At 36.4% G+C, this 24,500-nt stretch overlaps 1 protein-coding gene across 7 annotated transcripts in view; it reads right to left on the bottom strand.

The window, feature by feature from the left end:
• grid2 (glutamate receptor, ionotropic, delta 2) overlaps nt 1–24,500 on the bottom strand; it is a 419,312-nt gene that overhangs the window by 94,935 nt on the left and 299,877 nt on the right. For all 7 annotated transcript variants that reach the window (XR_009272479.1, XM_058784731.1, XM_058784732.1 and 4 more), the window contains one exon: nt 4,262–4,363. Coding sequence is in view for 6 of the 7 variants with exons in the window: in XM_058784731.1 (XP_058640714.1) it covers nt 4,262–4,363 (102 nt within the window). In the remaining variant the exon portion in view is untranslated. The remainder of the gene's footprint in view (nt 1–4,261; nt 4,364–24,500) is intronic.

Here is a 24,500-nt window from a genome sequence, read left to right on the forward strand (position 1 = left end):
TATTAACTGGACTTTTCCTCCGGCCGCTAGCAGAGACGCAGACCGATGGGAGACTCGGCGTGAAGATGAGAGTCACAGAGCTACGTTAAAACACATGTATACGCTTTTCTTCATCATCTTGTATGAATTATTTTAATGTTTCTTGCTCACTTTCCCGGTAAAGCTGTGCTAACTAGTATTTTCCTCCCACAGCGCGCGGGCAGAGCGGACTCGTGACGAAAAGCAGTAAGAGTTTGTTAAATTGTTAGGTCAACTTTAAACCACATGTAATCGCCTTATTTGTTTTATATCAATGTTATCTGTAAGGTATAAATTAGAGGTCGACCGATAGTGGATTTTACCGATACCGATAGCTAGGTTGGACCACTGGCCGATACTGATTAATCAACTGATAGTTTTCAAAATGGATACTGAAAGAGAGGTAGTGCTTTACTATTTAAAAAAAAAAAAAAAAAAAAAGCAGCAACAGTACTGAACCATACTTTGTAAATGAATAAAAAATATTAATATTATTTACTATATTGATTATTAAAGTTATTTCATAGTTTGCTAATGATAAAAGAAGACACTTTAAAATTTAAAAATGTAGCCTATTAGTAGCTAATAGTGAATGTTGAAATGAACAAACTCTAACAAGGAACAATACTTCTACAGTTTTCATTAATGCTACGAATGGACTCTTATTTACCATTTAATTTCAACAGCCATGCTCTACACAAGGCCATAGAATTAAAATTACATACATATGCATATTGTATGTGTACTCAAACACTTTATTTGCTTTTATTTTTTAACACTTGATAATTATCTAATCAAAAAAAAAAGTTAGTCACACACCGGGCAAAAGCGCAGCGCTGCGTCTAGGAGAACTCAGCGGTATCACACACACACGCCAGATGCTTTGCGTTCAAATCAAGTACCGGTCTAAAACAATTTATTTAATCACCAAACGGACATAAGTTTGCTTCAAGAATGAACAATGTGGCATAAATGAGTTTGAAGTTCGGTGTTTAAAAAAACAGAGCAAGCGGAAAGAGAGAGTGCGATCTGTATTACAGCTCTCTATATGAAGCATACAGACTTTATTTGAGCCACAGAAAGACAAACGTTTTGCTGAAAAATGCACAATACATAATTTATAGCCTAGGGTGAAGTCATTATGTACATTCACAACGATTTGGGACAAATATAATGTAATTTAATAGAAAACTATGTGAATGGCGCTCTGTTCCGTGGCAGGCTTTTCTGTCGGCTGTATTTAAATGCTAGTCTGGAGTTTCCTGCTCTGTGCAGCGCGCAGTGTCACGTGTCAAAATAAACAACACGTGCTGTCAGTGATTTCCGCCTCTAGAGGCCGCTCTCGTACTGTATAATGCCAGCGGACCCTTCTCAGCCACTCCAGCAACGGTTGCAAACCGGAAAACTATCGGCATGGATTTTTGCCGATAACCGATAGTTGTGGCAATCAACTATCCGTGCCGATGAATCGGCAAAACCGATGAATCGGTCGACCTCTAGTATAAATACGTTTGAGTTAATAAATATCTGTAAGAACATTGGGTGGACTATATTTGTGTCATTTCGTGCGGTTAATGCCTCAGCTAAAGATGATGTGCGTTGCACAGGTGTGGCAACATGCTGAATTGTGCTAATTGGGTTTCTAGCTTTAGTAATAGCATTCATTCTAAGCTACATAAGATACCTGTCTGTGATGCAATGCCCTGTTATACTGCATTTCTGTGTAATATTTATGGTTTCTATAGCCGTGGCATAATTTTGATGGTATTAAGAGGTGGATTAATTCATGTAGGACGCCACTGAAGGTCTAGGTGTGAAATGCACGGCCCGCCACTGCTGTAATGTGATTATGCAGTCAGTGACCAGTAAGACGATACACATTTTACCATATTTACAGAAGTCTCCAGATACTGTCTGGGCCACACAATGTTTCAGCTCTCAATTTAAACTGTGATACCCACTTACTGTCCTCCAGGATCTACAGTTTGCCAAAATGCGCATGCGTGCATTCAGTTGTACCTTATCTGCCACTAGAGGGGGTGCATTAACGCGACAGCCTCTGCCGATTGCTCACTGTTAGCGATTGTGGACGCAAGTTATTCATAGAGCATTCTGTCACGGCGAGAAATCACAGAATAAAGGAAAAAAGAGGGGTAAAGGAGAGTGAAAGGAAAGACACAGAGAAGCAGCATCATCGCTTTCTTCACCGACCGACTTCAAAGCAGGGATATGAAGAATTTAAACCTCTGAATCTTTAAAGAACTCCAGGGACTCACTCAAATCAGCGCTGGAGGGTAGATAGCAAAACTCAAATCTCAATATAACCCTGCTCCCCTGGTCTACGTTCATCGCACCCCAAAATTCACTCTTAATGAACTTAGAGACGGGTGACTTGATGTGAACAGACCTCTGGAGCTCACTGGAATGAATATGGATTACTCTGGGGTTACTTCAACCTTATGAGGTCCAGTCAAACAGAGGAACTCCGAGACATGGGAAGTCCTAATTAAGTCAGTTTGATGTCATTTATATTAGAGAGGCAAAGGGAAAGACATCTTTGAGCAACGGTGAATAATAGAGCACTGACATCTTGTAAAACTTTGTAGTTATGAGGACTATTGTAGCTGCAAGATGACGTATGAAGCCCTTGACTTGACATTACTAGCTATAACTAGGGCTGGGCGATATATCGAACATTAGCGATAATATCGCAATAATTTTGACGACGATGTAAAATTTGAAAATATCATGAATATCGAATATTTTAAATTCAAGCATACTTTCCCGAAAAAATGTGCCGAACATGGTTCCGAAGAGACGTGAGGTGGGGGAGGGTTTTTTATTTTTACACATTAGCAAAATGGAGACTAGTGTTCATTTCGTTAATAAAAAATATTATGAAAAATGTTCGTTGACGGGCTTTTTTTCCTATGACTAAGACGAAACGAAGACGAGACGACAATAAAGTCAATAAACGAAAACTATGACTATATCAACATGCAATTTCGTTGACGGAAAAAGACGAGACTAAAATGTATTCAGAAAAATTAAAAAAACGAAAAACACTCTGTATTTCAAAAAGAAAAAAGGAGATAAAATGTTATTGCGGACTGCTCTACACGCCTCTACTACGCGAGCTTTCATGAGTGCGGTTGCCAAATATCAATAGTTGAAATCCCCAAATCAGAGCTTCGCTGTTAAAAGGATACATTTTCTACCTGGCGTTTTGCTTATTTTAAGCAATCTGGCAACCATGCGCACGCACTCGCTCCTCATTGTGGAAGCGCCGCCGACGATGATCTGAAAACACCGACAAACAAGCTGGAGTTAAGCGATCTAAATGAAAGTGTTATTCAGCCAGTCTGTGCTCTGTCATGAGATATCGACTTCATTGTTTGCGATTGTGAACGCTGAATGAACCGCTGTTGTTTGAATAGAGAAACATAGGCTATTGCAATTTGGAATTACTATTAGGAATTTCACTGTTATAATATTTTCATTTGTTTTACCAGTTTTCATAATATAGACAGAGTGCATAAGTCTTATATATATATATATTTATATAAGCCTATAATGAATCAGTACACTAGATGAGGTAAAATAAACCATGTATGAGTCCACATTCTATTGATTTGTGCTCGTGGTGGAGCATCCATGAGGCACATTTCCCCAAATTTGCAAAATTAGCTAAATACCTGTGTTCCAGCAACTAGCTCCCCATCTGAGAGGGTTTTTATTGCCACTGGGAACATAGTTTCACGCCACAGAGCTTCTCTTAAACCAGAGACAGACTTGTGTTCTTAGCTAAAAATTTGTAAAATAAATGCTTATCCCAGTTTAACAGTTGCACAGTGTAAATTGTGAATTGCATGCACTAAAAACTTTGACAGAATGCACTTTCTGTACTTGTTTTGCACTACTTCAGTTGCATAGGCTATACATGTGTTAATTTAATAAAAAGCATGATAAAAAGCAAGTGATCACTTGGTCTAGATTTTTTTTAACTGCTTAAATTTGCACTAAACGTTTTGTATTTACTTTGTAACAGTAGCTGTTCTATCTAAACTGTTTTTTTTTGTTGTTTTTTTGTTGTTTTTTTAATGGGGGCAAAATAAAATTATGTTTTTTTATTATTTAAAAGCAAATGCAAACACATCGAGATATATATTGAATATCGTAAAAACAATATCGAGATATACATTTTTTGTATATATCGCCCAGCCCTAGCTGTAACGGTACGTACCAGTACAGTGACCACCCGCAGGACCACTCCGCGCATGTTGTTCTCCAGCTTTCGATCTGTCAGTGTCCCGTTCAGTCCGTGGATGGGGTCCCAAGTGGCGAGCTGAAGAAATGCAGAAAGGTCACAGTAAGTGGTGTGCACATAAAGTAGTAATGATTACACTAACAGGCTATAGATTTTTACACGTAAATGACTTTATTTCAGAACACAAGCATAGCGAGATTCTTTCTAATGTCTTTTTTTGTTTTCACATTCATCTACTGAAAAGAAGGAGAAAAATAGATAATAGATAATAAATGTGAACTGTTAATATCAGTTTCCCATATACTTCAATTACAATAAATGGATCTCGGACTTGGACTTTTTTATTTTATTTTATTTTTTTACTTTTTAAAAAAAAATCAAATAAATGCAGCCTTGGTGATCATAAGAATTGTTTTTCAAAAATATAAAAAAAACCTAAATCTTACCAACCCCACCACTTTTCTTTTATCCCCAATAATTCAGATAATTTTACAGAGTAACTTCTGAGCATTCAAATATTCCTCTGGGAATTAATGAATTAATCTTTGTTGTCTTTGTGAAAACTAGTTACTTGATTTGAACAGATGCAACATATTCATTTTATTCCTTTCATGTGACAGAGATCTCTGATGTGTTTGGTTGGTGCCGTTTGATAGCTAGTTAAATTTGCGACACATACGCTGTCCTCTTAGAACTCAATCCTCTCCGGATTCAATGCAAAGATGCAACCATTTTCTCATCCAATTGCATCTGAATTTAATGAGACCAGCTGCCCCGATTGGAATACAGTCAGTGAGCTGATAGATTTATCTTTTGGCCTTTCCATGTGGTGTTATTGTTAATGTTTATTCTGAAAAGCCATGCCACATTTCAGCGTAACAATGTTTGGCTTTTGCAACACAGCTCATATTGTCAGACACACACAAACTTGTGGTTCTGGCTATTTTTAAACCACAGCAAGTTGCAATCAGAATATGAAACACCAAATTTGCTGAATATCTCATATTTTAATGTTAAGTAAACATCAGTTTAAAAAAACAAAAACAAAAAAAAAACAATGTGAAAATCAATTACTAATACAATGCAACAGGAGCACACACACAAACAAGCAACAAAAAACAAGTTTTTACATAGGAACACAGCAAGGAGCAAACAATCATGATTTAGACAAGTAATTTAGGGCTATGCTTTAATACCCAAACACAAATCTGTTCACCAAACTCTAATTACACTTAGCTAATGTGTGCCGCATAAACAAACAATTCGTTGCCCTACTGTGCTCATTTTTCCTCTCGAGTCGGATAGCAACAGAAAACAACTATTGATTTATTTGCCCAATAAAACAACAGCGTTGAGAGAAAAAGCAATACTTCCTGAAGTGCGTCAAGCTACTGTACCTGTGAGAAAAATAAAAATAAAAAAAACTCCACAGAGATCAAAATTTCCCAGTCCCCTGTAAGAGAGTGTTGGAAAATGATTTTCCTGCTCAATCAAAACATGATATGAAGGGGATCGGAGGGTGGGAATGTAAAAGACTTTGATGCTTTTGAAGTTTCCCATGAAAGTACTCTTATGACAGAATACAAACTGCAACAAAAATATGTGGAATAATAAACTGCCATATACACTTGCATGGCCAGCTTTGGAGCAATACAAATGTCACGCTTTGTCCGTGCAATACAAATGTCACCCTTTATGCATTCATAAACATGGCACCAACACAACCTTCAAAAAAAAAAATCCCCTCTTTGGATCTTGGAGGAAATGAAGCTCACCTTCACAAACAAGAGGGGTCTGAAACACGCCAACTCAACATATCACTGCACACTAGGAGTCGTATTATCGCGGGCTCCGGCTAGTCATTAGCATATTATTTAGACTGGGATTAGACAGGGTACACGCCATCCCATGGAGGCTGGGATGACAGAGCCTTTACATAACTATCCACTTCAGAGGCGCTGTGGGCTTTTTTTCATCCAAGGCAGCCATTTTAAGTTCATTCTTATCAAATCTGTCTGAAGTACCAGTCTACTATCATTATGTAATCAAATCATCTAAAATATTAATGGGCTGGAAGGGGTGCTTGTGTGTGAATGTGTGTGTATTTTCCTTGACGTGACTCGAGAATCAATATTGTTTAATATCAAGCTGCATCGAAGAGCCAAAAGTTGTGTGTAGAAAACAGTTTGTATGCTAACCTTTGAGACTGTTTATTCATTCCTATCGTAGGTATTCTGCTCTTAGTTGTTTATCATCAATTCAGCCAGGTGGTCATGTCAGTTCAGAATATAAATACACAAATTCAATACACCCAGAGCCAAAAGCGCAGTTCTGAAACCTAGTAAAGCAGGCTTGCTAAGGCAACCTAACTGAAATACAGTAAAACCTCATAAGTGACTGATTTGGAACATCCTCACAGGAGAGAACACTGACAACTCAACAACTGATATATCATATACCGTATCAGAACCAAACATTTCAGATGTATATATGATGTATATATAGACATATGATATAGACATACTACACATCATTCACCATGTTGGAATTAATTTTATTGAGCTTGTTGCAATGCATTTTGGGATTAGGAAGGATATATATACGAAAGATTTGTGATATATAATAACAATATATGATTGAAGAAGGTATCTTCAGGGGTTAAAGCAAAAAAAATTAAATAAAAAAACGGCCAAACCCCATTCCACAGCCATACCTGGCACACACCCAGTTCAAAAATTAGCCTTCTTAATACGAGGTGATATTTGACTCTGTGATTTACAGGTGCATTTTCTTTTTACCTTTGTAAATGCATTTTTCTATTTTTATTAAATGTATGCAGTGTTTCCTCTAGGATTTTTTCCAGCTGTAGTGACAGGAATATTTCCCCTGGACCACGCCCCCTCCCCACCCAAGAATCACCTGCACTCAGAATTGATTTATTTGAACTATAAAAGACAAGTAAATAATAAAATAAGAACAAATAAATGAATGACAATCAATAGCACAAACAAAAACAAAAAGATAAAAATTGAATTATCAGTACTTCAATTTTTTCAGTGAGGTCTAACTATAATCTGTTCAACTGTAAAATAACACTGGATAGTCTTCACTGTATAATGAAAGACAGCAGAATGTTTATTTAGGCTGCTGTCTCTTTAAGACCTCATGCACGGATCTAATATGTTACACATGGCTCTATGCTTACTTTTCTTTTTAGGAGCACTTGTCCTCCTAATTAAAAAAAAAAATTAGGAGCAACTTCTGATCAATAATCAAAAATTCTGATCAAAATTCTGAGGTGACATTTGACTCCTTAAAGTGACTTACAGGGGTATTTTCTTTTTACCTTTGCAATGGCATCATTTTCATCTACGTCAAATTCAAAAATGTATGTTTACAATTTCTATTTAAAACAATATAATAAGAAGTATAGAATAAGACAAATAAGTTACCAATCATATGAAATTAGTATTAATAAAAAATGAATTTGTATTACAGTGGTGACACAGAAGAACACAAAAGTGGCTTTCATTTTCAGACGTTTAATCTGGAGAACTTTAATCCCTGTATTTTAGAAGGCAGAATAAAAATATTGCTTGTGTTTTGGACCAGCCTATGATCAGTGTTGGTAAAGTTACTTTGTAAATATAATAGGTTACAGATTTACCCTATTTTTTATGTAATAAGTAGTGTAACTATTTCAATTATTTTATTAAAGTACTGTAACTAATTACATTTCATAACTTTTTAATTACTTTTCTAACAAATGTTTTCAACTGTTAATCATTTAGTAAGGGTTAACCTTACAGTAGTACTCAACGCTGATTACTGCCAGACTTTCAAAATCCTTCTTTACTTGAATTAAGATTATAATAATTTAATTTCAATGCACAGCCACCACAAAATCAGACTTTAGCACATCTTTACTTTGAGATCATTCTGAGGTTAAACACAGTTTAATAGTTATGATACTGTTTTTGAAATCAGATCTTTTCATGGAAAACAGGAAACACTGGCACTTAACAATGCTTTGGGAAAAAATGGTAATCTTAAAAAAATAAAGCATTCACACAAACCCAAACAGGAATATAAAACGGTTATCAAATAAGCATGTGTCATTCTGTGTCCTGAACTCCTGAAACATTGATGTCTCATATTTTAAAGCAGTCAATGCAATTTGGGAAAGAAATCAATCAAATCTGTACGAGAAAATATTCAGATGTAACCCCTTTGTAATCTTTAACATTTTCATAAGTAACTTTCCCCCCCCAGTAACTGTAACAGTTACATTTATTTTGTAATTAAATGATGTATTTCTGTTATAGTTACTCCCCAACACTGCCTATGATGCCTTAAAAGGTTTCCTACAGACACAGTTCAGGGTTTGCAACAGAGCTAGAGTTCTAAGCTGACAGACACTTGAAAGCATAAATGGGAACTTTCTGTCTACACAATTCAAACAGATCTGTTCAAATAATTAAAGGTGAAGAAGGACGAGTAAGACTCATGATCATAAATTCAAGCTGAAACCATGCAAAATTGATTCACTTGATCTGTATGTCTATATATCTAAAACATGACACTCTATGTCTGGTCTTGATCTTCCATATAGATCGGCATTTGGCGCAAATAAAGAGAAAGAGAAAGAATGCTGTTTCCATCTCTTTTACCCAGATGCATTTATAAAATGGCATAATTCAATAGACAATCAACCTTCACTTTCAGCCATTAAACATTTATAATCAGTCCATTTCCTATCCTGCGGGAGCAGGTGGAATGATTTTATGATGTATGATTGATTGATTCGCAAAGCTCCATTAATTAAAACGAACCTTTTTGTGGGTAAGGACACTGCTATGCTTTTAAGTGTCTCCGTATTGATCTCGAGGAACAGGTCGGGTTTGAAGAGCAGCCCTGGAAAGCAGATCCAAAGCAAATGTGAGTCTAAAAATCGGTAATTATGTTTTGATCGCGAAACAATGTAATATAAAACCCCAGCACTGTCCATGGAGGCCAAACCCGCAATATCCGATAAAGGTCTTCTTGAGCACGTCTACGTAAACTCATAACAGCTATATTTACAGCAAGCGAGGCATGCTAAATGCCTGTGAGAAATTTCAAACCTGGTCTAATCGATAAAATATTATCCACCGTGGGAAAACATGTAGCCATATTGCTGAATTGCTGCCTCTGACTGCGTCAGCATGAATCGACACATCCATCGACTTTTGGACTCGTTGCTCATCGTACTGACTTCTGAGAAGGGTGAGAAACACACGAGGCCGACTTGGTAACGTTCAAAGCAGAGCATTCTAGGCGGTTCCATCGTCACAATCGCTGGAGCACAACTGTCATTCTTTGGTTGTTTAGTGTATAGTTTCAAGAGCTTCAGCAGGGGGATTTCTGAGGCCATGGCGTGACAGGAAGTGCTTCTGTCATATAAAATTTGTTTTGCATGCTGAATTTCAAACCAGCGGTGGAATGTTTGTCATCCTCTAACAGTTGGGGTGAGCTGCGTCTTCTCAAGAGACAGTACTGTAAATTTCAAGTCTAAAAAAAACAGAAGCAGAAAAGGGAGAGAGAGAGAGAGAGAGAGAGAGAGAAACAGAGAGAGGTCTGCCTCTTATCTTCAGAGGGACAGATAAGAGCTCATTTCCCACTGCGGAATAGAAACAAGCGGGCCTCTCCGGGCTCTCTGGCAAGAGAATGACACCATTAGCATCCCATAATGCCTCGCTCTATTCTGCACATTCCCATTTTGTGTGCGGGCGTATCACCGACTGCTCTCGCCGTTTCTGCACTTCATGCATGGATCTGTTCACCTTTATCAGATGCGATTGCCGCCACTCTGCGGCAGAGCTGGAGTTAGAAGATAGTTTCAAAGGTGATGCGTGGATGTGAGTAACCTCGCAGCTGGTAATGCCAGGGTTTCGATAACCTCTCGGGATGATGATGATGGGACACTTTGTGGTAGTGCAAGGCAGAGGAAAGTCAAAGCCAAGACCATCACCAGTAAGCTTGCTGTAGTCCTATTGCTCCTACTATTAACCACCTGCATATGTGACTAGTGACACATTTTTTTTTAAGCTCTTAAAGGAATAGTTCACCCCAAAAAAAGTTCTTTATCATTTACTCCCTCTCATGTCGTTCAAAACATGTATTATTTTCTTGCTTCCACTGAATAGAAAAGATTAAAGTCATATGGGTTTGGAACAACATGGGGATGAGTAAATCACAGAATTATCATTTTTAGGTGAACTATCCCTTTAAAACCATCACCATGCATCACCAGACACACCATGCTCTCAAAATAAAACAAAAACACAATATAATATAATAAAAAATAAATGAAAAATGAGTAAAAGAAAAAATACAAACCACTACAAATTCCCATGTAAACCACTTATTATTAAATTGTTGCTTTTATTATTGAAAATTAAACACCTAGATTAAGATTCAAGTCAGATACTATTTTTACAGAAATTACTAAAATAATTTATTCTGCAATATTAAATTGATCAAAACTGACAGTAAAGAATTTATAATATACTATTTTTATTTCAAATAAATGCTGTCTTTTATTCAACAAACAATCCTAAAAAAAGTTAGTTTACTACAAAAAAATATTAAGCAGCATAACTGTTTTCAACATTGATAATAATAATAAATATTAAAAATCAGCACAGTAGAATTATATCAAGAGGATCATGTCACAAAATTCAGCTTTGACATTACAAAAAAAAAAAAACATTTTACAATGTATGAAAATAGATTTTATTTTATTTTAAATTAATGTAATTTGTAATAAATACAGCCTTGGTGAACATGAGATGTTTCAAAAACATCTTAAGCCCTATTCGGACAGGATTACTTTTACATGGAGAGGTGGGGTAAAGTGGTTTTTGCCAGAGCTTCTCAGTGATTTTAGTCCCGTCCGAATGTGACATCTCAGTGATCATTACGGACGATGCCAGTAAAGATTACGGCGACTTTTACCTTCTGTAAAAAGGTCCGGAAGAATTACCTCAGGTAATTCTAATCCTGTGCGAATAGCTGTAACTATGTAGGAAAGATTCTGTAATTTCCTATTTAAAATTAGTTTTCCGCGTGTTTTTTTTTTTTGTTTGTTTTTTTCACGCTTGAAAAAGCATTCAGTTGCGTTCTAGGTGGTGGGACAATTCTGTGGCAAACCTCGAATGTTTCCTGCATTTGACAATGCATACCATTCAGATCAAAAGAAGGTTGAAAGCACTTGTTAGAGGCACGACACTTCTGTTAGTTTTAGGTAAGTGCCTATTGCAAACAGAATTCAATCATAATTTAATTAATTTAATTAGTAAATCGATCGATGTAGCACGCACATGAAGACAGGAGGTGACGGCAGTGCGTAAATCGAGTTACTCCTCCCACTTCTGGTGGTTTTACTGAGATTTCTTATCCAGTGCGAATTAGCCATTAATATCACAGACGTTATGTAGTAAATTAACATTACTCCATCTACCCTTGTGAAACTAATCCAGTCCGAATAGGGCTTTACACCGTGTCATAACTACACGCGATGCAACGCTGCGACATGCATAAAAGGTATCTTTTCCATGTTAATCTGAGTTTTTGTCCTAACTAGCTGCGACGGAGACACGCAAACTTTTTAGAAACCGTTTCTATTTCTGCGACATCGCGGCTGGAACAGCATCACACAAACTATATGACAGTGATCATCTCTCAGGTACTGATTATGTGCTTTATTAAAAGCTAAACGTGTCTAATGTGAGTTTGAATATCATATTGCGTTGCATTTATAGCCATACTGAAAGCAACAACAGATAGTTTACCTCAGATCTTCAAAATAAATAAAAGCAAAGATGTACGTTAAAACTGTGAACTCACTGCGAACCAACAAGCGTGTTCCATAAAGATGGTACTGTATCAGTCACTCAGTATGTACATTTAATAATGTTAAAAAGGTTTAACATTTATGAATTAGAATATAAACTTGTCCATTTTGATGTGAGTGCAGAGCACATTCAGAGAGAGCCCGCCCACGCACGCTTCTGATTGGCTGTGATATTTGATTGATTATGTCACGTCGCATCACGTCTAGTGTGTGGACACCCAAATTGCTTGTCACTGGAATCTTGTCGCGTCGCGTGCAGTTAGGAAATGGTGTTACAGACCCCAAAGTTTAAAGAGGTAGTGCATGTAAATTAGTTTGAACTTTTTTTGTAAACTAAAATTACTTGCATAGATTTAGGAGAGATGCCAATAAATTATTATCAGTGCAAATCTAAACAAGAATAACTGGTCTGACAGCGCCAGCAGGGAAAAAATATCCCACTTTTGAGGCCTGTTTTCTGTTTTCAATTAAAATCACACCATCCAAGCAATTAACATACTGCCTATACTGACCTACACCTCTATTGAGTTCTCCACCTCACTGCATCCTTGTTCACAGGATTAGCAACTGTGTCTTGCAATTAATTTGAACAGTTATGCCCTCCCACGCCAGGACCCTCCACTGGGACGTTATGGGACGTATCGCTATACTAACATATTGCAGGCAGGGTCATATCAATAGATCCCTGCCTCAGGCAATTTGTAAATGAGAACCTCACAAGTAGTTTGGAAAGCAATCGACAGAAACAAAATGCTGACAATGCAAAGCAGCACCTGTCATGCAAATGGCCAAAGCATGACTGCCCACACAGGCTTATTTAAGCATCATCACGACAGTCGTCTTAAATCAAAGTCATCCCAAGCATCTCAGCAGCATGCATATTTCAAAAACACCTCAATATGCTGGCTGACGTGTGGTTTTGCCATCAAATATAGATGAGTGGGCTTGCAGCAAACTTACAATTATGCTCAAAGTCCTTCAAGAGTCAAATGAGGTTTAGGTTTTAAAATTTGAAGAATGATTTTTAATATTTATTAATAGTGTGATTTTATATATAAGAATAATTCTATATATATAGAAAGCAGTTGCAGCATTGTATTATTGGGTGATTTACCACATAGATGTTTTACCAGCTAAGAAGTTCAGCACGTTTAGAGTTTCATCCCCTTGTCTGATGTGAGCATAAGTATTGGAACAGTTGCCTCACAGGTCTTTCTTAATGATCAACTGTGTTCTGTTCCATTAATTGTTCAGATATTAAAAGCAGGGAATGTATCGTATCGGTTATGTCCATTGCTTCTGCATTCTGAGTCTTGCATTCGATGATGACACACACAAATCAGGATGAAGATGAGGGAGCTGACTTTGAGAGAAAAGCAAGCAATTTGGATGCTAAAATAATAGAGGAAGGCAATTAGAGCTATAGCAAAAACAAAGGTTATGGAGAAACCAAGAGTTTGGAAACCACCGGCTACATTAGCAACCAACAATGACCTGTTCGGCTGAGAAAAACAACAGTAGATAATGACAGACAAATCATAAAAGCTGTGAAAATGAACCCTAAAATATGTGTCTGTAAAATCACCAACAATCTCCAGAAAGCTGGGGTGATGCTCTGACAATCTACTGTCCTCAGGTGACTTTGACACAGAATTAAAGATGCTACACAGCAAGATACAAACCTCTGACCAGCTCCAAAAATAGAAAGGCAAGAAAAAAAGCACAAAGGTGAGCCAGAAGAGTTTTGGAACTGTGTTTATGGACCGATGAGACAAAGATGAACCTTTATCGAAGTGTTGGGAAAGCAAAAGTGTGGAGAAAAAAAGGAACTGCAGTGATCCCAAGCATACAGCCTCATCTGTAAAGCATGGTGGAGGTGGTGTCATGGCATGGGCATGCATGGCTTCCTCTGGAACAGGCCCTCTCAACTTTACTGATGACTTAATGTATGATGACAGTAGAAGAATGAATTTGGGAGGGTAAAACCATCTTGGCTACCAATATTCAAGAAAATGCCACCAGACTCATCAGAAAGCCCTTCATATTGCAACAGGACAATGAGCCAAAACACCCTGCCAGTTCAGTCAAGGAGTTTATCAGGGCAGAGAAATGTAAAGTCTTAGATTGCCCAAGTCAATCTCCAGATTTAAATCTGATTGAACATGAATTTCACCAGCTGAAGATGAGACTAAAACTCTAGATGAGGCAGAAATTCCCCAAAACAAGCAACAGTTGGAATTGCATGCATTAAAGGCTGGGAAAAGCATTTCAAAGGATGAGACCAAGAGTCTGGTGATGTCTATGGATCACAGACTCACTGCTGTGATTGTACGCAAGGGATCTGCAACTAAATAATAGCTTTTAATCTTTTACATCTGCCTTAAGTTCAGCTGTTCCAATACTCACATCAAATAGTGGGTTGAACTCTAAAAGTGCTGTCCTTTTTGTTTGGTAAAACGTGTGTGTTGAAACAGCAAATAATAAAATGTGACATTCTGTAGTTTTGTCTCATATTCATCTTTTAATCATATTTACAGATGTCTTGACTCCACAGCAACAAGGAAATTTGGTCACTACTGTCCCAATACTTATGGAGGGTACTGTATGTATACAAATTGCTTTTTATATTTAAGTTATATTAAATACAAATATTTTTTACGTATTTTTTACTGTTACCATTTCAATTATAACATTCATAACATTATTAAAATGATTATAAAATACGGAAATATAAAAAAATAAACAAAAGAGTTTCTTAAATTGTATAATAATATTCTGAATATATTATAAATATCATAATGTAAATGGAATATTTTATATAACAGAAGAACTGACTTTCCGAGTAGTAGTAGAATCCATTAAAGGCTGAACGTAGCAGATGTCTCCGCTCTACCTCTGACACAGCTGACATCTGAACTACCAGGCGGTCTGTTGGTTCCTATCAATGGTATGAATTGATTTTACCCACAAACACAAATCAATGTCTGATAATGAGCTTGTCTAATGAGAGAAAAAAGATTCAGCTAAGGCAAAGTCCCTTCAGGGCTTCCAGTCTATTCTGTTTCGTTCAAGAGAAACCACAGTGAGGTGTACCACAACCGCCCCCATGGAAAATAAGTACAAGACATGTACAAATGTTCAATAAAGTAACATTTTCTCTCTGTGTGAGCTAAACTAAAGCAGAATTAAGGCTGGGAGACTGCAGGGTTGTGACACTGCACGCTAGGGACTGCTGAAAGGAAGAGGAGCTCCAGGCTGTACATCAAAGTTCAGTCTGTACTCTTAGCTGGGCAGATCCTGTGTGAATGGAATAAAATCAAACACAAATGGACTGAACTATTGAGCTCCGTCCCTCCATACAACCGACCTATTGGCACCTGCACTGCATCCGCATTGCAAAAACGCTTTTTCTTAATGAGTATTTTTCTTGTTGTCGAGTAAAAATATTTAAGAGAAGGGTCAAAGTACGCACATATAAAAATGTCTTGGCCAGGTGCAAGATCAAAAGGTATCATCAAATAATAGAAAAAAAAAAAAATCTGCACATTGTCAATCTCCCTTTATTCAAAAAAATTTAAAAGTGGCAATGTTTCGTTCAAAGACCTTCATCAGGCAAACACTTTCAGTTAAACATCATTCAAATAAGATGCTTGAGAAGCAAAATTATGTAAGATAATGTTTTTACATAAAATGTAGTTGGAAGCAAAAACTACATATTACAAGGTCACCAAACAGCTGCAAAAATAACCAATAACACTTTAGACCTCTTATTGGCATGCATATCACTAGCATAATGGCCGTTTATTAGAATTTCTAAAGCACATATTAATGTATTTTTCGAACTAGAAATGTACTCTTTATATTCAAGTTAATTTCATATGGTTTTGAAAAATTTTATTTTATTAAAAATAGCTTTAGCTGACTCTAAATGTCATGTGGTATAACTATCAAGTAAAAGTTCATAACATTAAAATCTTGAATACATGTGAGTGTACAAAAAAATATTACTAGCATAATGGCTGTTTATTAGTATTTATAAAGCACACATTAATGTCTTTTTCTGCATTGCATATGTTAGAGCCCTTAATTAACAACTACCTTACTAACTATTAATAAGCAGCAATCGAGGAAGAAGTCATAGTTAAGAGTTAGTTAATAGTGAGAATTGGTCCCCAAACTAAAAAGTTGCCAAATAACCTAATTTTTTATTCAGGTTTCCTGTACAGACATCTAGCATGTCTTAATGTTTGTGTAGTTGTTTTGCTATAATTTGGGTAAGAGTAATTATAAACTGCTGTTTTTATCTGACTGTAGCTGTTTTCCTACAGACAAACAGACTTTCTTTTGTTAATTGAATTAGGATATGGTTATGTCAGATGTTACTCTGCCTTACCTGAGATGCATTATAATTGAACCATGAAGAGTAAAAGTGCTGTACATAAATTCAGATTGACAATTATTGATGCTTGCAAACACATCTGTAAAACAATTACAAAGTGGGGGGAAAAAAATGAAAGTATGTTTCCAATTAAAAGAGTTTTGTAAATACAATTATCAGTTCAAATGAAATATTCATTTGAACTAATGATTGGATAAACAATAATGAATTTGACTGTAATGCTGGACTAAAGCCAATCTATTTAATATTTAATCTTCAGACACAGCACCGGGCTTCAGAGAGGTGAACATGTGAGCCATTTTAATAAAGCTTTGTGAAATTAGCCAATTAGTTCATACAAAAGATTAAAAACAATTCTAAATTGAGACTGAAAAATTGTGAGCCCATGTTTTTCAGTATAAATGCACTAAAGTCAAAGATTCATCACCTGAAGTATTCACTGTGTTCACTAATTAGTTTTTGAAGTTCCCAGAAAGGCCATGTTTGAGCTTACAAGCAAGCATAATTCATAATTATTCCTTAGAAATTTCATTATCGGAGAAAAAATAATGTTTGTAATAAAATAAAGACAAATCTCTATTCACTGTCTAGGCCAAAACACTATCTGTTTGTAATATGCCAGATCTAAATTATATTGTTTCTAACCGAGACACAGCATTCTGTAAACTTTAAATAAATGCACACAAACAGATGTACAGTATATGGCATATACTGTGGTAATCTCTACTAATATAATCTATACTTCTTCAAAGTTTATATAGCATTAGGAGTTATATTAAATGTTTTATTTTAAACATTTATATTTAAAGTTGAACTCATTTATAATAATTTTAATATTGTTTTATGATTTATTTGAATCTTTTTGCCCAAAGCAAGTAATGAATGCCAATATTTGATGCAGAAAAATAAAGATATCTACAAAAAAATATTGAATAATTAAAAAAAACAGAATCAATGAATTATGATTAGAATGTTCATAAAGAGAATGAACAGAGCAAAATGAAAAATAAATATGTTTTGTTGAAATTTTGATATCTTCTCTAATTCTGCCTGTACATGCACATTTGCATACATGACTGCATCCATATGATGTTTAAATCAATACAGATCTGATATAACTTTGCTCCTGACAAAAGCAAGGACTCTTAACGGAGTGTACTTCCTTCTTTGTCGCCACGTTAAAAATTAGAGCTGGTTACAAACTATCATCCCCTTCAGCAATATCTAGGGCAACTGTGAAATACTTCCTCCTCATCCTATTAAGACATTGACAGAGTGTGGACTGACTCAACCTTCTCCAACAACATGCCTCCCAGGGAAAGCGAGGGAGCGAGCGAGAGACCGACAAACAGAGAGAAGACAGAAACGACTGTGAATGCCCCTCTCCTTCATATTTAAAGCAGTTTTAAAGTTGATGCTGCCCTTAAGTCCTGCCCAAAAACAGCATTATGAGGCGGCTGAACGGGAAAGTCCAAAAGACTTGCGGGATCCTGACCCCGGATCCCTGCATCCTCTGTTTATCCGCTGCTCGAGGCCTGAGGCGGTGAGCTTCGGGGACGCTCTAATTCAGTCATGAGGAAAAATTCTGTATATGGGATTAGCCCACATCATAAAGCCTGTGTGACGTAGCCTCACTTCCTGCCAGCAGATAATGATATGGCCCTGTTGAATATTTCAGGTTGTGGATTGTTACGGGGGAATGCTGTCGTGTGCTTTTGCTGTCTAACTGTGGCGTGATGCTCCATCTCTCCCCGGAGGAAACACCTGGAAAGAGCACTGACCCTTATAGTAAGATGCTCTTTAATTAGACTCACTACAGGGATGGACAGGGAATGTTTTCTCTTCTTTACACTCATGAATAAAATTGCAAGCATGAGGAGTATTAAGAAAGTAACGATTAAAGATGCATGTGATGTAAAACGAAAACCACATATGACTTATGGAACCACTTTTATGGTGATTTTGCATCCTTTTTTGAAGCTTGACAGGGCCAGTTTTCATTGACTTTCATTATATGGAAAAAAGCAGCCAGGAGATTCTTCCGAAATTAAGCAGAAGATAGAAAGTCATATGGGTTTGGAAAAACATGCCCAAAGTACAGTAAACGGGCATCCATGACAAATGAAATGTAAAATCTTTTAAAACTTTCAAACACATGTGGCAGGCTAGAAATGTACTCTTTATATTCAAGTTCATTTCATATGGTTTCGAAATATTTTATTTTATTCAATTTCAAGCTTCAATCTCCTCTAAATGTCATGTGGTGTAACTATCGAGTAAAAGTTCAAGTATCATTACATTTTTGGGGAGTTGCACACAATGGCATTTTACTTATCTTGCCTTGTCATAAAAATGTCAAATTATATTATTATTATGTATGTATTATTACATTGCTGTTATGTATTATATTATTATGTATTATTAATTATATATATTATTATGATCCGATGGAAAAAAAGAAAAGAAAAAAAGGACACATGATTCTTGCCTTTTTGTCCAGCACAGACAATAGCCTTGGGCATTACATTGAAGAATGGGGAAGCGAACATCCAAGTTTCTCTTTTATGAATCCTTCTGACATACAAAACTTTTCATGTCTGAGTTTCAGAGTTGACATTGAATCAACCGTACTCTTAGCTTTTGTGATAAAAACACTTGGCGCTTTCACACCTTTGCTTGACCTTTAGAAAAGTAGACAAAGCACCTGTGGCACACTAGGTTTTTTCTGACGGCTTCATCAGCACCTGGCAATTACCAGCAGGCAGCAGAGGAGCCTGCGGTGATCAAAGCCTCAGACACTCAAGAAAGGGGAAAAAATGAGAGAAAGAAAGGGAGAGAAACAACTGGCAGGTCTAGGCACTGAGGTATGGAGAGGTGAGGACACTATAGACTCGCCGGCTTGTGTTAATCCGGCTGGAGCAGGAACATGGGAATGTGCTGATCCACAGAGGCATGGAGAGTCTAAACGGCACTGTCTGCAGTAATCCTCTGGTTTACATGCTGTAATTCTACTGGAAGACGGCAGGAGGGCACACTGGGGGTCTGATCTAAAACCCCCACCTACGACCAGAGTGTTCAATACACCCTCTACTAATGAACAAGGTTACTTTAAGTTTTATGAAGGTAAATTTAAGACCTTTTGTAGACCAATTAAAGAGGGTACATATCTGTTCTCTATCTATCCATCCATCCATCTATCTATCTATCTATCTAACACCAGTCTGTAAAGAATGCTGTTTAACCCAGTGTTTTCTCTTTTTTTGGCAAAATTCTTGGCAAAACAGCATCATAAATAAATAACAATCACAGGGTACTTTGTTCGGTACCCTGTAATTCCTCCTCCAAATAGAATGGATGTTTCGCTCACTACAAGTCTTAAGATGTTTCCCAGTGCCAAAACAGATATTTGTTCCAGCAAAGTCGAGGCTTTGACAAGCACCTCTGCTTTGAGGACTACGCTTCTCTATACTGAGGGACATTCATCCTGTGGGAGAGCAAGAGATGTTTATCTCTATCACTATTCACAGCGTGCAGCCACAATACAAACACTAAATACACAGCCATAAATAAATAATGAACAAAAAGGGAAGATTTCAGATTGAAACATTGCAGAAGAATATGCGAAGAACATGAGATCACATTACAGAAAAATGTGTTATGGAGACGACAGCGCGATCATAGGCTGGAAAAAAAGAAAAATTGCTTGTTTGGATTTCCATGTAAACATCTAAGCCACATTTTGTACATATGGAAATGAGGGAGAGAGAAAAATTATACACCTCACATTGTATTGCAGGTATTCACGAAAATGAACCACCAAGCCTTAAAGAGCTACCAAGTCACCAACCCCCTGTGGTGAAAATCAAGTTTTTCTATATCTATATGACCTGTTTCCTATCATCAACTTGTGGGATGGGGCTTTTCATATCATTAGTAAAGTGTTCCTATCTAAAGATGTTGATTTTTTAAAAGGTAGGTATCTGAGATGGCAAATGGTAACATGCTTTGTATATCAATAGCAACACATTGTTAACTGTTTGATAATGTTGTCAATCCAAAGGCTAATGATATCAATTACCGTTATGTGTTTGATGTTGTAGAGAGTAATACATAAAATGCATTATCATTCTAAGACATTGACTTATAGACGGCCCTGTAAAACTCGCTCTTCCTTTTCTTCAGTTTCTGGTTCAAACATAAATGGTGAAATGAATCCAATATTGGCACTTGCTTTTGTGTAGCGTTCCATACTTCTGTTAACTAAGTAAAAGTGGAGCAGGTCCAAGCTGGTCTGATTGAGTGGTGTGGCTGAAGGGTGAGGGGTTATATTAAAATGATCTTTAGGCAAGATGGGCAAAAACTATGTCGTTTTGACTATCAAAGATACAATTTAAGGGATAAAATTAGTGACTGCAGGGGAACTTTGGGTGCATTCACATTAGCGAAATTTCACTGCCAAAAAAACCCATCTATTGTTAAAAGTGTAGCAATGTATAGAGTACATCTCGCAGAGACGTCACGATAAACCAAGTATCTTTCTGCTGGTCAACATGGCAAAGCCACATGACCAACCAGAACCCGTAGTGGAATTCACATGGGGAAATCTTTTACGTTTTGCGGTAAAAAAAAGGTAAAAAAGCTGTCACTGGGGCAGAATCCTTATTAGATTCTAATATGTACAATTTAGGTACTAATATGTACATTTAAGGTACCTGTGTGAATCTTTAAAAGGTAAATAAGGTACAGATGCATACCTTTTGAAAAGGTACAGCTCAAGTGACAGCTTTTGTACTTTTTTTCTGAGAGTGTAAGTAAAGTGACCAAAAAATATTATACTGGCAGTTCAAGTAAAAGATTATTTGGTAACACTTTAGAATACTGTTCTGTCGTTAATGAATAACTACACAGGAACAAATGGCTAATGTACTATTAACATTGTAGTAACTACTATTAACTAACAAGAAACTCTGATTAACGATTTATTAAGTAATTGTGCTCAGTTGAAACTGGTAGTTCACTATTAGCTAACCAATAAGTACTATTTTTTTTTTTTCATATATCCTGAGAACTCCTAAGAACTACTTTATACAGGTTCATTGCATATGCATAATGAATAATTCATTCTAAAATGAAGATCATGGTAACCCACTAGTAATGACTCAAGTATTATCAAATCCTTCTAAATGAACTACTAATTACTTTGATCAGTATTCTAAAGTGAAACTCATCATATTGCTAATATTGACTGATGTCATTGTGAGCTTTTGAGATATATGTAAGGTTTTGGATAGTAATGACTCAAGTGTTACTACATCCTTCTGAAGGAATTAGTAATTTTTTGGATCAGTATTCTAAAGTGAAGATCACGGTAACCCACTAGTAATGATTTAAGTGTTACCAAATATAGCAAAATGGATTACTAACCAAAACCTCACAAAAACCTCAGAAGTTTACAATGACTTCAGTAATAACTAGGGAGTTATCACGATCTTCACTTTAGAATACTGATCCAAAAATTACTAATTCCTTTAGAAGGATGTAGTAACACCTGAATAATTACTATTCAATAATTCACAAAAACCTCAAAGCTTACAATGATTTCAGTCATTACTGGGGAGTTATCATGATCTTCACTTTAGAATACTGATCCAAATAGTCAGTAATTCCTTCTGAAGAATTTGGTAATACTTGAGTCATTACTAGTGGGTTACCATGACCTTTAGTTTAGAATGAATTATACATTATGTATTATTCATATTAATTATCAACCTGTATACAGTAGTTCTTAGTAGTTCTTGGGGAGGTATGAAACAATAATAGTTACTGATTAGCTAATAGTGAACTACCACATTCGACTAAGCACTATTGCTTACTAATTCATTAATCAGAGTTGCTTGTTAGTTACTAGTAGTTACTAGAGTGCTAATATTGCATTACTCGTGTGTTCTTGTGTAGTTATTCATTAATGATGGAATAGTATTCTAAAGTGTTACCTATTATTTTTTAAACGTCAAAAGAGGTTTAACCTGAAATTATTCACATTATAACCTAAAATCATTAACACTACCAGGATTGTGATCTGAAATATCTATAATATTATATTTAAGAGATGGTCTTAAAAGAAAACTTTCCTAGCAAAATTCTATACCCGAACAAGAGCTTTGGCTCAATAGAAAAAAATACATATTCGCCTTCAGGAAAAAAGAAAAAAAAAAGGTAACAGATCTCTGTATAAGTCTACAAAGTGGAAGTGAGGAGTGGTGTGGAACAAAGAAGTAAATATGGGACAGCAGCGAACAAAAGCGCAGCTATGCCCAGCTCTTCTTCCATATCTATTCAATCACTTCCTCCTTTAACAATATGATAATACAATTCGTGTCACACATACGGAGGAAAATATCTTTTCTACTCTTGGAAAATTGAAGAGGGGCTGCTGTTAAAAAGAGAAACCCAAGGCATTTAACACATTGGCAATCTACAGGGAGATGTCTAGACAAAATGTGCCAAAAAAAGTGCACAGCTCTAAAGCAGCACAAATCAATGATAGCCTTGCTCGTCCACTCTCTCTCTCTCTACCTCCAATCCTACAGGCCTAGACAGCTCCTCTAAAAGAACATCTGAATCTACCTAATGGAATGGAAAATTGGGGGAAATGGGGAGTCAGACCCGAGGGGATATCTTTCCCCACTGTACAGTTTTCACATATTTAACACAGGCGCTTCTACAACCTTGCCATGCGCATCGGCGAACACATTAATGCACATCACCCTGTCGTAAAGGTGCCAGGGCCATTTACGAATATTAATATAACACACTCAAAGTCATGCTGTACTACTCTGGCCATACCCTGAGGGCTGCCTTTACCTAGTCACAAAACCGAGTTTGTTTCAGGTCTTAAATGTTTTGTAGCTCACTGTTGAGAATGATCTAAGTGTGCGAATGCAGGCACTTGTAGCTGCGCAAGCTCAGTTTTGTGACTCTGAAATCTGTCAAACCACAATTCATATGCAAGTATGAGCTGCTGCAAGCATACGCTGTTTTCTGAGGTCAGTTTTCTAGTTCAGGTCAACTACTGTCATGAAGAAAGATAATCTTGTTAAATCCGTTAGCTAAAGCTGGCATGGTTTAATTAGCCAGCAACACAACATCCGAACTGATGGCACACATATTTGATGGTGAGCTTAAACCATCAGATTCATCTGCGCAAAATAAATATTTTCCATCGGAAGTAAATTCAACCACAGATGGCGATAGAGAGCCCAGAATTGCATACTTGTGCAAACTACACTACTGTTCAAATGTCTAAAAAGTCAGATTTTTACTGAAATTAATATCTTTATTCAGCAAGGATGCATTAAAATGGTCAAAAGTGACAGTAAAGACATTATCATTTTACAATTGATTTATATTTGCATTGTGATTCTTAACTTTTTAGCAAAGAATCCTGAAAACAAGGTATCACCGTTTCCACAAAAACAGCAAAACTGTTTCAACATTAACAATAAATCTTTCTTAAGCACCAGTTTGGCATATTAGAATGATTTCTGAAGGATCATGTGACACTGAAGACTGGAGTAATGGCTGCTAAAAATTCAGCTTTGTATCACAGGAACGAATTACATTTTAAAATATAATAAGCTATAATAATATTTTTCACAATATTACTGTTCTACTGTATTTTTGATCAAATAAACACAGCTTAGGTGAGCATAAGAGCAAAAATCTTACCAACGCCAAACTTTTCATCTGTAATATATCTTTCGAAGCTAATGATGTAGCAGATGTTAGAAACTCTATATGTAAGTTTTAACTACCTTGGTGCTTGCTGACGGTCATACATAGTTAATGAGTGGCTGATGCTGATGGGACGTTAAGCTGGCTAGACTTTCCTCTCTCTCTATTACCAGTGACGTCTACCTAGC

This window comes from Onychostoma macrolepis, chromosome 08 (genome assembly GCF_012432095.1).
Source record: "Onychostoma macrolepis isolate SWU-2019 chromosome 08, ASM1243209v1, whole genome shotgun sequence".
In the NCBI taxonomy this organism is placed as follows: Eukaryota; Metazoa; Chordata; class Actinopteri; order Cypriniformes; family Cyprinidae; genus Onychostoma; species Onychostoma macrolepis.